The sequence below is a fragment of the Vanellus vanellus genome (genome assembly GCF_965231255.1).
Source record: "Vanellus vanellus genome assembly, chromosome: 19".
In the NCBI taxonomy this organism is placed as follows: Eukaryota; Metazoa; Chordata; class Aves; order Charadriiformes; family Charadriidae; genus Vanellus; species Vanellus vanellus.
The window spans coordinates 13,139,366-13,155,065 of record NC_138924.1 but is presented as its reverse complement, the minus strand read 5'-3'; the positions used below and the strand labels follow the sequence as shown (position 1 = coordinate 13,155,065).

The 15,700-nt window shown below is 43.6% G+C and overlaps 3 protein-coding genes across 5 annotated transcripts in view; 1 reads left to right on the top strand and 2 right to left on the bottom strand.

The window, feature by feature from the left end:
• Window positions 1-6,943, bottom strand: part of KIAA0753 — a gene marked incomplete at its 5' end in the record, with an annotated part of 19,403 nt that extends 12,460 nt beyond the window's left edge. Inside the window, 7 exons of the mRNA XM_082492944.1 lie at window positions 456-671; window positions 2,136-2,198; window positions 2,494-2,600; window positions 3,948-4,560; window positions 5,807-5,911; window positions 6,335-6,401; window positions 6,582-6,943. Of these exons, the coding sequence (XP_082349070.1) occupies window positions 456-671; window positions 2,136-2,198; window positions 2,494-2,600; window positions 3,948-4,560; window positions 5,807-5,911; window positions 6,335-6,401; window positions 6,582-6,943 (1,533 nt within the window). The remainder of the gene's footprint in view (window positions 1-455; window positions 672-2,135; window positions 2,199-2,493; window positions 2,601-3,947; window positions 4,561-5,806; window positions 5,912-6,334; window positions 6,402-6,581) is intronic.
• Window positions 6,878-10,401, top strand: TXNDC17 (thioredoxin domain containing 17). The gene is made up of 4 exons (XM_082493315.1): window positions 6,878-7,083; window positions 7,824-7,905; window positions 8,202-8,277; window positions 8,917-10,401. The coding sequence occupies exons 1-4, from the start codon at window positions 6,942-6,944 to the stop codon at window positions 8,983-8,985; spliced, it is 369 nt and encodes a 122-aa protein (XP_082349441.1). The 5' UTR covers window positions 6,878-6,941; the 3' UTR covers window positions 8,986-10,401.
• Window positions 9,566-15,700, bottom strand: MED31 (mediator complex subunit 31). Of its 3 annotated transcripts, XM_082493313.1 has the most exons (5): window positions 15,579-15,677; window positions 12,119-12,196; window positions 11,358-11,454; window positions 10,406-10,621; window positions 9,566-9,720 (listed from the first exon to the last, which is right to left on the bottom strand). In XM_082493313.1, the coding sequence occupies exons 1-4, from the start codon at window positions 15,661-15,663 to the stop codon at window positions 10,429-10,431; spliced, it is 453 nt and encodes a 150-aa protein (XP_082349439.1). In that variant the 5' UTR covers window positions 15,664-15,677; the 3' UTR covers window positions 9,566-9,720; window positions 10,406-10,428. The 3 variants fall into 3 exon arrangements, with proteins under 3 accessions (XP_082349439.1, XP_082349440.1, XP_082349438.1); XM_082493314.1 differs by having other exon boundaries at window positions 9,566-10,621; window positions 15,654-15,700; XM_082493312.1 differs by having other exon boundaries at window positions 9,566-10,621.

Here is a 15,700-nt window from a genome sequence, read left to right as displayed (position 1 = left end):
ATCTTCTGTCTGGACCACCACGTGTGAGGCTCAGATGCTCATCACTAATCCCGACAGCTAAAGCATGCATTGCAGAACAACAAACATGCAACTTGCACTGATGTATAAAATGCAATTCTTTCAGTCCCGAAAATGGCAAATGAATCAGAAACTGGTGCTTTGCTACCACTATCACTACCAGTCCTCATTCTACTGGAGAGCAAATAAGGACAGGAACCACATCATCAAGAACAGCATCAGGTAGCTTCTGTGTTTAGGATGCAACTCTATTTTAGACCACCATTATTTAAGAACATTAGAAACATATTTATACATTAGAAAATATGGCCTTTAAAAAAAAAAACCCAAACCAACAGTAAGATATTCTGCCATTTTGTGAACACACAATATAGTTTGCAGTCTTATATTTCACTACATCTTTTCTGCCTTAGCAAAAACAAAATGTTTTTTCCTACCTCAACCTGCAGCAAAATATCTATGATAATGTCAGAAATGGAAGAATCCACTTCTAGTTTGGCAGAACAGAGAGACAGTTGTCGAATGAGACTGCCCAGTTCCTTGTAGTGGGCAGGAATATGCTGCTCTGTTTGATCTGTAAACTGACTGGCAAATGCTTGCAAGGCTCGTACAGCTCCTCTGTGTGCTGCTGCCAACCTGGATACTGCTCGAGACTGGAAAAATGAAAAATAAATGCTTTAACAGCTACAATTTCTATGAATACTGATACTATTCAAAGAATTGTTGCCAAAATTTCATGGAGAAACACTCAGTCTTGGGATAATTCTGATGGATATGAGGCCATTTGTGAGACAGAACAAAACAGGCATTTAAGTAATCTACTAAAGGTACTACACAACAGTACTCATATCAAGTATCACACTACCTTCAGATAAAATAGCCAGGTGTTATGGTTTGAGAAACCCATAACAATTGATTGTTGTTGAGACAATTATTCTCTCACCCGAATAGCCCTCCCCACCCGGGAAGGGGAATCAGGAAAAACAAGGAAACATGAGGGTTGAAATATAAATAGATTTAATAGGATAAGATTAAATAATTAACATTAATAACGCTAAAGAACCGATATTGATCCCAATACCAATATAAAACACACAGGGATTATACTCAGCCCATCCTATCAGTAGAAGCTGTGCACTCTCAGCAGGGGACAGCAAATGTGGGACACTGCCAACGCTGCAGCAAAGGGAAGGGCTCAGGGCTCCAGCACTGGGGTAAGGAGTTGTCAGGACAGCAGCCATCAAGGGAGAGAGAGAACTTTGCAGCAAACTTCCTAATTTATATTGAATGTGGTGTTTATGGTATGAAATAACCCTGTTGGTCAGCTGGGGTCAAGTGCCCAGGTCTCGCTTCTCATCCCCGCAGCTGGCTAACTCCAAAACTGAGACCTTGAAACCCACACACCATGGGCTATATGGCTATAAAGTAAATATTTTCACAAATTCAGACACTAGAGCCTTCTAAAAGTGCAGTCTTCCCAAGTATTAGAAGATAAATTAGTCCTGTGTTGCTCAAACCAGGACACCTGGTTATAACATACTCTGATGTTTCCACTGCCAGTGCCAACAGAGTAGTAGTCATGTGCTTGACCCTAATGAGCAACAATTGCACAAACATAGAAAAACCTCCAGTTTTTGATACAGAAGAAAATACAAGTGATGGAAAAGCACAAGAGGACAATGGGACAATATTGGCCTAACAGTCGGCATGATCTCAGTACTACCTTTCTGAAAGATGCTGGGCAGAGAAGAAAATCAGAAAGGAGGCTGATAAGTGAGTGACATCGACAGAAGTTAAAAAAAGGTAGTCAAGAGCGGAACACTTATTCAGAAAAAGAACTGGAGTGAAGAAGGAATTAGAAGCCACATAAAAGCAGAAGACGAACAGTCTTCCTCTCCAGTTTACTGTAAATAGGTAAGAAGTGAAGAGGGAAGCAGCAAAGACAGTATCAGACCAAGTGAACCATACTTCTCTGAGAATGAGACGAAACGTGCAAGACACAAAGAAAATCTCCCATCTGGAGAGGGATGAGGTGTAGCCCAGACCATCACACTCGATTAGCCAGAAAACTTTCTGTCAGTAAGTTACTCACAGCCTGAAGGATAGTTACATCTTACCTTTTTAGTATGTTTGATTTTATGAGGACTCAGCTTCTCTAAATCATCTTGAATTTCTTTTACCTGTTTATCAAGAAAGGAGGTGGAGAGAGGAAAGTCAGTCAGAACTAGCTCCATGTCTACAAATGAACAATTAATCTTTACCGTAACGTCTGAGTGAAAGTCCAAATTTTCTAACAGTGACGCTCATCTCTCTGTCCAGTCATGAGCGAAATTAGTCACACCATTCAGATGTAAACTAGAATGCCATGGAAGTTCAGAGATAACCCAATCAAATTTCTCATTTCAGTTCATTTCTATCAAATTCATCACAATAAACTAGCTACTCTACACCCCAAATTAAAATGCTGGTTCCTACCTGTTGCTGGAGTACATACAGCATCCGAGCTGACCGTGCAGCTTGTTTCTGTCTCCTCAGGCAAACTCGTTCCTCTTTATCAGGATCTAAAATTTCTCTCTCTCTCCCTAAAAAGCACAAAATGTAAAGTTTTATGTCTTAATTTAACCTGTGAAAATCCCAATTAAGCCATGACAATAAACGTAATTTAGTAATAAGCCTCTTTCATGCAGAACCAATACACAATGCATCATATATTTTGCAGGGCTCCCTTGAGCAGTAATGCAAGGTATTTATTTTAACTCTACATCATGTTTCTATTTAGAATTTGACTAAACTTTCTTATACAATATAGTTTATTAGTTATAGCTTACAAAATCACATGTGACTCCTTCGTTTTGGGACAAAGTTGCAGGTAAAGCACTCAAAGTTAGGAATGGTTAAAGCTCCGGCTAGTCATTACAGAAGAACCAAGGCAGGGTATGTGGGGGCTAGCTGGGATGGAGTTAGTTTTCTTCACGCTCACCAGTAAGGTGCTGTTTTGGATTTATGACTGAAAATGCTGACAACACACCAGTGTTTTGGCTATCGCTGAGCAGTACTTGCACAGCACTAAACTTTCTCTTTTTTCAACTCTGCCCTGCCAGTGCGTAGGCTGGGGGCGTGCAAGAAGCTGGGAGGGGACACAGCCAGGACAGCTGACCCCAACTGACCCAAGGGATATTCCATGGCATGCTCAGCAATAAAAAATGGAGTTTCTCTGGGGAAAGGTAGCCATTGCTCACAGATCAGCTGGGCATTGGGTCTACTTGGGGGAGGCAGTGAGTGATTGCCTCTGCATCACTTGTTTTTTTTCTTTCTTCTTCCTCTTTCCTTCCCTTACTAAACTATCATTATCTCAACCCGCAAGTTTTCTTGCTTTTATTCTTTCTATTCTCTCCCCCATCCCACCAGGGGGGAAATGAACACAAGCGTGTGGTGCTTTGCTGCCAACCAGGGTCAGCCCACAACGCAGTGTCAGAAAGCACATTAATCATGCTACTGCACAGCCATGAATTAGGTGAGTCAGACTTACTTGTGAAGTGAAATTTTACCAGCTGTTGCCCCCCTTCTCATCACTGACAAGAATGTGGTCAATTATGATACTGTTTTTTGCAGGTTGAATATCTAGTCAATATGCCTACAGACACCAAGAGTTTTTCACCCACGTTATTAACAGCTTACCACTAATTTACTATCATTGCAGGTTGGATTGGAACTCACCACAAACCCTCAGAGATATTAAACTCTGCTATTGCTTAAACTGGCTAGCCATTCTAGCTTTTATCGACTTTTGAAAAAAGCAGATAGTTCTCAAAAATCCAGAACTAAAAACGGATATTAATCCAAGCCAAAAAAAAAAAAAAAACAGAAAGAAAAACAAATTAGCAAACTACCGTACATTTATGTAACATAATTATTGTTTGGTCTTACACCTTTTTTAGTCAGTTCTTCAATTTTCTGGACATAGCTCCTCAATTCTTTTTGCAGCCGTCGGACTTCCTGTGTATTTTTATCTTCTTTTTTGTTTACATTTGGCCTGGGGTCCGGTCCTGTGTCATGGGTGGGTGGAGAGTCCAAAACAGCTGGTATTAGCTTTCCCTCCTTTGGTGTGTAGAGATAAACTTTAGCGCCAGAGGTGGTAGTCTCCACTTTGGAAGGCTGACTAAGTTTCTGCTGATATTTCAAGTGAGTTTGAGACTTAAGTGCATTTTTATTTTCTGGACTTTCAAATACTTTAGTCTTCTGCTGTTGCGGCTTCTGGGCCAACAATGGTTTACTGACAGTTTCTCCAAACACTCGCTGTTTCACTTGCTCTTCAAGATGTCTTCGTTTGACGTCCCTTTTGGCTAGCTGAATAGCCAATTTTAGTCTCTCTTCAGATATCACTGAAAACATGCCAGAGCTTCTTATGCTGGGGTCCCCACTTCCAGGTAGATCTCTCCGATCATTGGATGCCTTCAGTTTTTCTATTGTAATTGGACGGGGGTTAGAGAATCTGAGAGCCAAGTTCTCTGGAACTGCAGGAACATTTCTATTAAACTGGAGCTGTTCCAAAGTGTAAAAAAAAGCTGATGTTACACAGAACACTTTACACAGGTGATGTACCTCTATTGTATAACAGTAAGGAAAACAGATCTTCTGTCATGATGGTACCTCTTCAATGCATGCAAGACAAATGCCACTATTCAAAATCATTCTGACCTAAGCATTTAGATCATCTTGTAAATAACATTAGGCACTTATCTGCAACTTAGGGTGGGCACCTTAGGTAGGGTACACACATTGAAAAAACTGCTCCAAAGGGACTGGGCAATGGACAATGAATGCCCTTTTAATGATTTTATTTAAGAGTTCTGACAATGAAATTAATGAGTTGTAACAACAATTAAAATTAGTTATATAAGTGTGTATGATTATATCATACTGATTTAGTACGACATTACTAAATTTGCAAAGGTAACAGAAGGAGAAATGATGAAGGAGATGCATAATGAAGGAGAAATGGAAAGCTGAAACACGGTATCAGAATAAAGTTTCTAGGTTCTGTTTCCACGCAGTAAAGTAAGAGGTTAAGATAGCATACTGGTTTAGACTGGATAGAGTGTCATTTTTTCACAGTAGCTGGTGTGGTGCTATGCTTTGGATTGTTTCTGGAAACAGTGTTGACAGCACAGGGATGTTTTTGTTACTGCTGAGCAGCACCTGCACAGTGTCGCGGCCTTTCTGCTCCTCACGGTGCCAGCGATGGGCTCGGGCCACACAGCCGGGACAGCCAACCGCAACTGACCATACGTGTGACGTTGTGCTCAGTGTATAAACTGACCACAGGGCTGTTCCATACCATCTGAGGTCATGCTCAGTGTATAAAGCTGTGAGGAAGAAGCGGAAGGGGGGGACGTTTGGAGTTATGGTGTTTGTCTTGCCCAAGTCACTGTTACACGTGATGGAGCTGTGGAAATGGCTGAACACCTGCAGGCCGATGGGATGCAGTGAATGAATTTCTTATTTTGCTTTGCTTGCCTGTGTGAGTTGAGTGAGCAAATGGCTGTGTTCTTAGCTGCCTACTGGGATTGAACCACAGCAGACGGGTGAATAGTATTTACAGATGTAGTTTCTGATCTATACCCTTACAAAAGGACAGTGTCAAGATTATGTATGGCAGCATCATGAAAGCAAGCGTTAAGATTTGATGCTCACTAGTGGGCTATCTCAGGAAGTGGGTCATAATCATCTTTTTGTAACGATCACAAATGAAAACAAATTCAGCATCACTGTAGAAGTCAAATAATACCTGTGTTTGTAAAGCTTTTGGTTCATTCCTGTGTAGCTGGGTAGTGAATGCAAATGCAGCATCAGACATGGTTGGCTTGCCTGGTCCCACCACATCAGCTTGATGCTGACAATCCAGTTATTTGTCCTTTGCCTACAATCACAGCTATGAACATAAGAATCATCATACGTTATTTCTGCCTCTCAAAAGCAATCCCAGGCCTGATGTGAACAACAGAGAACCCGAGGAGGCATGTAGAAATGGAAAACGTATCATGTGTACTCAGGCAGTACACAAAATGGAGAGCACCATCCTGACACCTAAGACAAAATTTACAATTTATATCCTTCTTTTACACACCCCCACGGAGAGCTGAGGAGCACCACTACAGACTACAAGGCTCACGGTATGTGCCATAAGAAGATCGCCTCAGAGCTTTTATAGTTATTACTGACCTAAAAGGGAATAGCGCGTACTGCAACGGAGAGAAAGGAGCACAGAGCAGCAGGAGAGCCCGGGGCAGCGCCCGGGGCAGCTCTCGGGGCGTACGAGACCGTCGGTGTCAGAGGAAGGCGGACGGAGGGCACGCTCGTACGTAAACTTCTTTACGGAGAAGCTTTAAAACAAAAGCGATGTGTGGAGACAGACGGACACTTACGTCTCCTTCATCTGCCCCTGAGAATTAAAAAAACAAGCAGGATTCAACGTATAGCGCTGTGAAAACTTTCTATCGCGACTGAGCTACCGACTTGGCCTCTGCCGGGCGGCTCCGGGCACAGCCTCCCCCCGCCCTCACCCCCGGGACCGGCGCCCGCCCGCCCCCACACGGGCTTCGGTCGCGACGCGCCCCTCGCGGAGGGACTCCCGTGCGCTCCCACCTGCCTTCAGCCGCCCCCGGCTCCACAGCCCTGTGGGCGACAGTCGGCGGCGGCCCGCTGCCCGCCTGCCCTCACGGCACCCGGGCGGGCGGAACCGGGACCGGCCGCCGCCGCGGAGGAAGGGCGGGCGGCGCGGGCCGGGCCCCACCGGACGCTGTTCAAACCCGCTCCCGGCAACCGCCGCCGCAGAGGCCGCCGGGACGCGGCGGGAGCGGCGCGGAACTGCGGTGTCGGACGCGGGGCGGGGGCGCGGCCCGGGCCCGCCCCTTGCCGCCGCCATGGGCTGGGAGGAGAAGCAGGTCCGCGGGTACCCGGAGTTCGTGCGGACGGCGCAGAGCTACCACGGGCGGCCCATCTTCGCGCTCTTCTGCGGCGACAAGGACGCCGCGGGCAGGAGCTGGTGCCCGGACTGCGTGACGGGTGAGGCCCGCGGGGCGCGGTGGGACCCTCACAGGGCCGCGGCAGCGGTGGAGCTCGACCCCCGCGGGGACCGCGCTGCAGCCCCGGCCCTGCGCCGTCCGCCTGGGACGGCCTCAGCGCGCCCCCCCCCCCCCCCCCCCCCCCCGCCGCGGAAGGGCCCGGGCTCGGCCGAGAGCCTGACGGGCAGCGCGCGCCACGGCCGGGGCTGGCTGCAGCTGCTGGCCACCTTCGGCGTTCTGCTAGCCGCGCTCCACCGAACGGCGCGTAACGCAACGCGTTGTTCAGCAGAGGCCCAGCGGAGCATTCGATGAGAATCGGGAGCAGCGAGTTCATCTCCGCTCTGCTCGTGAGGAGGCAGAAGTGCCCCACCAGTGCCTGGCAGGAGAGCGTGAAGGCAGTTCCTCAGAAAACACTGCACTGAACTTGCTAGATCATATATGCCAGAGTACACACGGCAACTGCTTACACTGTTCTGATGGGCCTTCATACAGACAGGGGTCAATGATTATTTTTCTTACTCGTTAAAGCAGAAATTGGCCTTTGCTCAAAGACCAGTCCCTTCAGCATTGAGTCTGTAAATTCTGCAAAGCCTGTGGATAACCAGATGTAACAAAATACAGATCTTTACCAGAAGCAGACAAAATATTAATTAGCTGCCTTGCTGGTTAAAGTAGGCCCGTGTGATTCTGTAGCACAGTAAAAGTATTAACTACTAATAAATCTTAAAAATTACTCTCTAGCTGAACCGGTTGTGAGGAAGGAACTTCATAACATGCCTGATGAGTCTGTATTCATCTACTGCCTAGTTGGAGACAGAGCTTAGTAAGTAACTGCTTTAACGACAACAAATGGATATAACTTTGCTATTTGTGGACTGGAGGTTAACTAACCTGTTGGAACAAATAACTGAACTGTCCTTTTCTGCAAGGAATGAATCATTTTTTGTTGAGTTTTGCGGTACACCATTCCTAATGGGAACTATCTGCATGCTTGTTCTGAGAAGTGGGTTGGGGAGGTGTGAGGCAAAGACCTTTGAATCATCCTTTCAAAGGAATTTTAACAGGCTAACTTCAAACTGCAGCTCTTCGAGCTGTGCTTAACCCCTTCTTTCTGAACAGCTGGAAAGATCCCAACAATGAATTCAGGAAGAATCTGAAACTAACAGCAGTGCCTACACTACTTAAATACGGAACAGTAAGTGATTTATTATATGTTCTGGATCTACAGGCATTCAAATGGGAAACTGGAGGGGGCTTATGGCTGTAAATGAATGTCGTGCATGTTTTTTGATACCCTCTCATTTAAAATGAGCAGTCCATTAGGAAAGGCTCTTCTGCTCCCACCCATGCACTCCTCCTGGCTCAAACAGTTCCTCAAGAGAGAACCACCTTGCTTTCTGTATAATGTTGTCTGTAGTAAACATATATTAAAGAAAATATGTACACTTAGCATGTAGTGGTTGAGGGGTAGATAAAATTCTTAGCAACATATTGTTAGCTTCCTGACTTGCAGCTCCTCAAAGTTTAAAAAATCCAAATGTTGAATTACGGCAGTGAAACAAGATTATGTGCAGTATGCTCTGGGTTCAAACAGACTACAGCTCAAATTTCAACTTGTGCATGCTATTTAAATTAGCAGTTACTGTCTTAAAAGCACCTCTTCCAAGGCCAGAAAACCCACAGGAATTTCTCAATTATTCTTACCTTGCTCGCTCCACCCCACATCCCACCCTCCCCAGAAAAACAGTTGCTGGAATATGGCTAACTATGTACAAAGCTGTAGTCTAGAACAGGTTTTTGAAATGCCCTTAAAACATCTTGACTTTTCTTTCAGCCTCAGAAGCTGGTTGAAGAAGAATGTTTTAAAGCAGAGCTTGTGCGTATGTTGTTTACTGAAGACTAAATCCTCCACTAGTCAATCATTTATGAAGATGTGCATCTCAAGTTATTACCAGTGTACTTCCAAGGAATCCTTAACCTTTTTTAAAACTTTCATGGTTAATTACTGCAGACCAGTTAAGATAAATGTCATTAAATACTAGGTCCAAACCTTCTGCTAAAATCCTGCAACAAAAAACTGTATCATTCCTCTCATGTTCAAATAAACTTGAGTTTGCAAACAGTCTCTTTTCAAAGGAGCTGTGCTCATGTTACACACAGAGAGCAGCTTACAATTACTACAAGACTTAACTGCTAAGTTATACCTTTAATAGTGAATAAGGGGGGGTGGGAGAAACAGAAAAACCTGCTTATTCTTCCTAAATCTGACTTTACATAGCCACTGAAGGTGTTAAGATAAATTTTCAGCGCTAGAGATGTTTAATGGCTTATCTGTTCAGTCTGAGTATGATAAGCTGAAGGTTGACAGTCCTGGTGTCACTGATCACGTTAAGGGTTAACAGTTGCAGTACCTGCTCCTACAGGAATATGAAATACAACATGAATGCAGCATGCATACAATATAAAAAAGTATGAAAATTAAATCCCTGAGAGCTGCTATGTGTTCTTTTAATAAAAAACATGCAGGAATAAATGGCAAATGCTTCACCAATACTGCAAGTGTTTACACCCTTTTTTGTAACACAAATTGTTTTCATTACATGTACTGTAGAGAAGCCTAAGAGCAGCCACTGTTTCACTGGAAAAAAAAAAAAAAAAAAAAAACAAGATTAAAGCAAGCCGACTTTAATGGAATTGGTACAGCTACAGCCTATTTCCTTCTGTTAAGTATCTGCAAAGTTTATTATTACTCATCTCTGCTCCACTCCTGCAGTCCTCGTCTCATCCCACTTTGATTTCTATCTCTAAAACATGCCATAAGGAGTACTCTAAGACACCCAGCAACAATGACTACCAGGTAGAAAATGATAAGTAATAGGTCAGCTTGATTTCAAGGCAAAAATCCACAATTTAGACTTTGTACAGTATCATCACAACTTTGCTCATCCTGCAGTTGTAAAAAGTAGTACGTGAGGGAGTTCTTAGCCACATTTTGAGACATGTCATTATTCTCCAGGGAAACTGCCTCCTAAGAATGGACTTTTGAGCTACACTTTCGGGTTAGATACTTAAATGTCAGTGCCCTCAAAACTATGTTTTGTTTTCACAATCAAGAGGAATCAGTAACTACAGTAAGTAATGCTCTTACAGAATTAATTGTGCATGCTACAAAATAAATTGCCGAAGTAGGTGTTAAAAGTTGACAAGAGAAAACAAACCCAGTCACCTGATAAATCAAAAATTCAATGTACACACACCCAGAGCCAAACCTACAAAAGCATTCATTCCTCTCTTGTAAATGCTTTGACTAACGCAAAGTACACCTTATCACTCTTCCAAGTGTTTTTCATTTTACAGACGTGTTGTTTTGTTGCTGCTGCTCTGCGAGTGCTTGTTGGAGGCGCATCCTTTTCCGTGAATAGTGCTGCCAGTGAAGAATCTGTTGCTCATCAATAAATTTAGCACACTGAGCATTTACCAGTTCTTTGCGGAAATGTTCATATTGGAGCAGCTCTAGCATATGCAAACATTGAGGATACCTGGATTAAAAATAAACATATTTTAATACAAGTTTTTACAAGGTACACTAAAACAGGAGTCTCCAATAATTCTGTGGTTTGTTATTTTAGTTTTATCATGTATATGCTTTACTCAAGTATCAAACCACTTAAGACTGTAGGTATTCCACACACTGTAATTTAATAACTTCAGGCTAGGAAACCAGGAGTCCTATAACAGTTTATAAACAGATATACATGCTTGCTTAGAGTAGCTTCTCTAATGGCTAGATTTTACTAAAATACATAACAACGACAATATCTGTTTCCAGAGCTCATTTAAAGAACTTAACCAAGAACTGTTCTGCCAAAATTTGAAGGATTTTGCACACTCACAAAAATGCAAAGTCATCCTTTGTTTCATGTAAGCATTAACAATGCAAAATCACTTTTAAAATGTACTTACTGGGCCTAACTGAAGTAGTTCTGTACCATAATGTTCAATAGTTTTATTTTGAACAAATGGTAAAGTGCAGATGCAGGCTGCAAAAGGAAGATCCCATGCACAACTCATGACAGACGAGTTTTATAATTTTTCTATTCTTGCTACATCTGGACTGTTTGGAACAGGAAAATCTATGTTGCATTTAAACACAGGAGGACAAAGGTAAGGCTACAGGAAAAAATCAAATACTGACATGCTGCTGTACAGTACATAAAACAAGGTAAACATCAAATCATTAAAATGCAGAAACCTTACTTTTAACTTAACACTTACTTCAGGTATTTTGCATATTCAGGTTCTTTCCAATAAAGTAAATATTTAAGATAATTTACAAAAGCTTTGTCTTTGAAGTAGCCTCTTTGTGCAAGAACTGAAATAAAATGACAAATAAGGAATTGTCAGTTACAGATGTGTGAAAAAAATCTGCCAAACTTGAAGAATATGTATTCACAAAACTATACAAAGAGGCACTTTAGCCAAAAATTTATCATGACAATAAAATTTTGACAATTCAAAATAATAATAAAAAAAACACAGGGAAAATACATTTTATGTCAACATACTAGGCATAATAAACTAGTCTCATGTCTATTACGGTAGCTATCTTCCATACAACAGCAAGGAAGAGAACAGCTTTTTGGAAAAGAAAATTTTGACTGTAGCATCAAAATTAGCAGGAAATTCAAAAGAATTCAGTATAGCACCTGAAACTATTATTAACATTAGTAAACTTCAGATAAAGGAATACTGTTAACTTGACATTACGTTTTAACCACAGACTTGTTTTTTTTTCTCCACCAGACAGATGCATATTTTTTTTCATTTCAACCAATAAAACATTTTGCAATTTAAAAACCCCACCTGTTAGAAATCTAGAAATATTAAATTATTTACAGACTCCCTTTATGCTGTGAAAGACCTGTTCCCTTTTCTTTGTTTAGCTCTTTCTTCCTCTTTAACGTTACCAGTAATAATAAACACCATTAAAGTATGTTCATTGCTCAGGATCCTGATATTTGCTTTTAAGTACTCACAGTTGAGGTAATTTGGATTTGCCAGACATTGAACAAACTCTAACTCCAACTGGAATCGAAGTCGGTTTCCTGTATCATCTGATAACACGAGAAAAACAGTAAGAATTGGACCCACACAACAGATTTGAAAGTAATTTTCACAGTTTGGGCCATACAAATAGAGATAACGTGTTTAAACAGGAGAAAAAGCAGCAATGCTCCATAATAAATATGGATTCATTTAGCAAAGCCTTCATTACATGAATCAAAGTTGGGCCAGCATTAATAAACACGCTGGTTTCTTTGAACAGCCAAGCAAGTGTAAGGAATGGAGGAATGCTCACGGACACTTTAGAGTGAAGGAAAAGGGAAGAGCAGGAAGCCTGGAATATTTGTACAGGGAAAACTAAGAAGGTAAGAACAGGGAACTGCCAACAGCCCACTGAAATCCTAGTTGGATGTATTTTTAAAAGTAGTGCAAGGCAGCATTTTTTTTTTTTTTTGGCAGAAAGGTATGTTGATATAGTATGGGGTTTAGAGCACAAGTCTTATGAGGAGCGGCTGTGGGGAATTGGGGTTGTTTAGTCCGTAGGACGCTGAGGGGAGACCTTATCATTCTCTCCAACTACCTGAAAGGAGGGTGCAGCAAGGTGGGGTGGGGCGTCAGTATCTTCTCCTAAGTAACAAGCAATAGGACAAGAGGAAATGGCCTCAAGTTGCACCAGGGGAGGTTTAGGATGGGTATTAGGAAAAATTTCTTCTCCAAAAGGGTTGTCAAGCATTGGAACAGGCTGCCCAGGGAAGTGGAGGAGTCGCCATCCCTGGAGGGATTTAAAAGATGTGTAGATGTGGTGCTGAGGGACATGGTTTAGTGGGGGTTTTAGCAGCGTTAGGTTGATGGTTGGACTCTATGATCTTAAGGGTCCCTTCCAACCTAAATGATTCTACGATAGTACACTAGTGACAATACTGCAATGTTCTCACAGCACAGTGTACACCAATCATGAGCGCTATACCACTGGGGTTGATACAGGGTCCAGTGCTGTTTGACATTTTTATTAGTTACTTAGATGATGTGACAGACTGTACACACAGCACATTTGTAGATTACATAAAACTGGGAAGAGTGGCTGAAACACAGGAGGGTTTTGAGGCATTCAGAGGGCCCTCAACAGGCTGGAGGAACAGGCCAACAGGAATCTCATTAAGTCCAACAGAGTGAAATGCAAAGTCCTGCACCTGGGAAGGAATAACCCCGTGCAACAGTACAGGCTGGGGGCCAACCTTCTGAAAAGCAGCTTTGCAGAAAAGGACCTGGGGTCCTGGTGGACAAGTTGAGCATGACCTACAATGACCCACTGCAGCAAAGCAGCTCAACAGCATCCTGGACTGCATTAGGTAGAGCATTGCCAGCAGGTCGAGGGAGGTGATCCTTCTCTGCTCAGCGCTGGTGGGACCTCATCTGGTGTGCTGCATCCAATGATGGGCTCCCCAGGACAACATAGACATGAATATATAGAAGCATGTCCAGCAAAGGGACAGAAAGATAATTAAGGGCCTGGAGCTTCTGACATACCAAAAGAGGCTGAGAGAGCTGGGACTGTCCAGCTCTGAGAACAAAAGGCTGGGGGATGATCTTATCAATGCGTATAACTATGTGATGTGAGGGAACGAAGACAGAATCAAACTCTTCTCAGTGGTGCCCACAGAAAAGACAAAAGGCAATGGGCACAAACGGAAACACAGGCAATTCCTTTTAAACATAACTTTGGGGACTTGTGGGGGGATTTTGTTTGCTTGTGGGTTTTTTTGGGAGCTGCTTCTTTTTTTTTTTTTTTAATGGTTCAGGTGATTGATCATAGGAATGTGTTGCCCAGAGAGGCTGTGGAATCTCCATCCTTTGAAATACTGAAGACCTGACTAGACAAGGTCCTGAGCAATCTGGTCTAGCTGACCCTGCTTTGAGCAGAGGGTTGGACTAGATGATCTCCAAAGGTTCCTTTGAACATGAACTATTCTGAAATTCTGCCAAACAGTCCCATCTTGAAAGGTGAAAATGGAAGAACAGCCTACTTACCCCAACCCAATACCAAATCAAACCTGGGTACTGACAGGTTTTGCCTGTTTAGTAGTGGTCATAAGAAATTCACTTAATTTCTGCATTAATGCCCATGACTATAAGAGCTAGAGGCTAACGTATCAAAAGAGAGGAATTATCAACTGACTTTCTTATTTTTAGAATCACTTCATGAAAGTGTCTTAATTTTATTTTTTTTTCTTTCAGTGCCACTGTATTCTAGAAAAACATCTCTCTTCACTATTGGTGTAAACAATATTATTTGATCCAGGTTGGTTATTACAGATTTTCCCTCACCTATTTTGACCATATCACCTGTATTTGTATTAATTTTGAAAACCATTAAATATTTCATTGAGAACATAAGCTCTAGGTGATCCTGGCAGGAAAAAAAAGCAAATCCATGTAAACGATGATTCTAAATTAAAAATTATTTTTTACAAACTACCAGACAGTCATTTTTTTAATCAGTTTAAATAACCCACACTGCCTTTAGTTCATTTAATTTTTGTAGCATTAACAAGGACTAAATAAAATACTTTAAGTGTGAGTAATTATTTATGTAATACTTATAAAACTTATGACATGAAAATTAGGTGATAGTAATTGATAGATTCTATTTATCGTTATATTGTAGTGACCAGTCCCTAATCCCTTAGTGACACCATCTCACACCTCAGAGCATTTCCATACCATGGCATTTCCAAGCCTATGTCCTTAAAACAGTAAGAAACTTGAGCAGAGAACACAAGAGCGCTACAATGCAAGCTGAGAACACGGGTAACAATAAGGAGAACGGGCAAGGCTTAACCATCACGAGCACACGGCAAACGCTTATCGATGGAAGACAGGCTCTGAATCTTCGGGCTCTGCTGCGCGAGACACCTCTCGCCCGCTCCGGCTCAGCGCGCACTGCTGCTGAGAAGGCCGCGTCTGAACACAGCTGTGCGGCCACAGCACCGAGCCCGGGGCCCGCGGAGGGCTGTGAAAGCCAACGTTTTTCACGGGAATAAAGATGAAGGGCAGACTGGGGCTGACCGAAGGCCTGGTGCTCTCAGGCTTGCCGCTCCGACTCAAGGGCAAACGTTAAAAACGCAGCCGGGGTGCCCCTCGCGGCAAAAGCCACTGAAGAGTTTGGGGAAAGCGGGCTCCAGTTCCACAGCCAAGGGTGAGCCCCCGGGTGCCCCCGCCCTCTCCCGCCCTAGGGAGGCGCAGGGCCGCCGGTCCCCCCGCAGCAAACGGCGTCCGGAGCCGGCCTGACCGGGGCGAACGCGGGAGGCCCCCGCGGGCGTGCGGGCGACGGGACCTTGCCCCGAGCCCCCTTCGCCGAGGACGCGGGCTCGCAACCCTCCCCGCGCCGCGCCGGCCCCGGCCCTGCTGCGGCAGGACGGCGCTCGGCCTTACCGCCCCTCGCCGTGCGGTGCCGCCGGACCCAGCGCGCCGAGCGCCCGGGAGGCAGCGGCAACCGCCGCCCCTCACCTGTCTCCATGGCGGCCCACCGGGCTGCGCCTCTCACCGGGGCACAA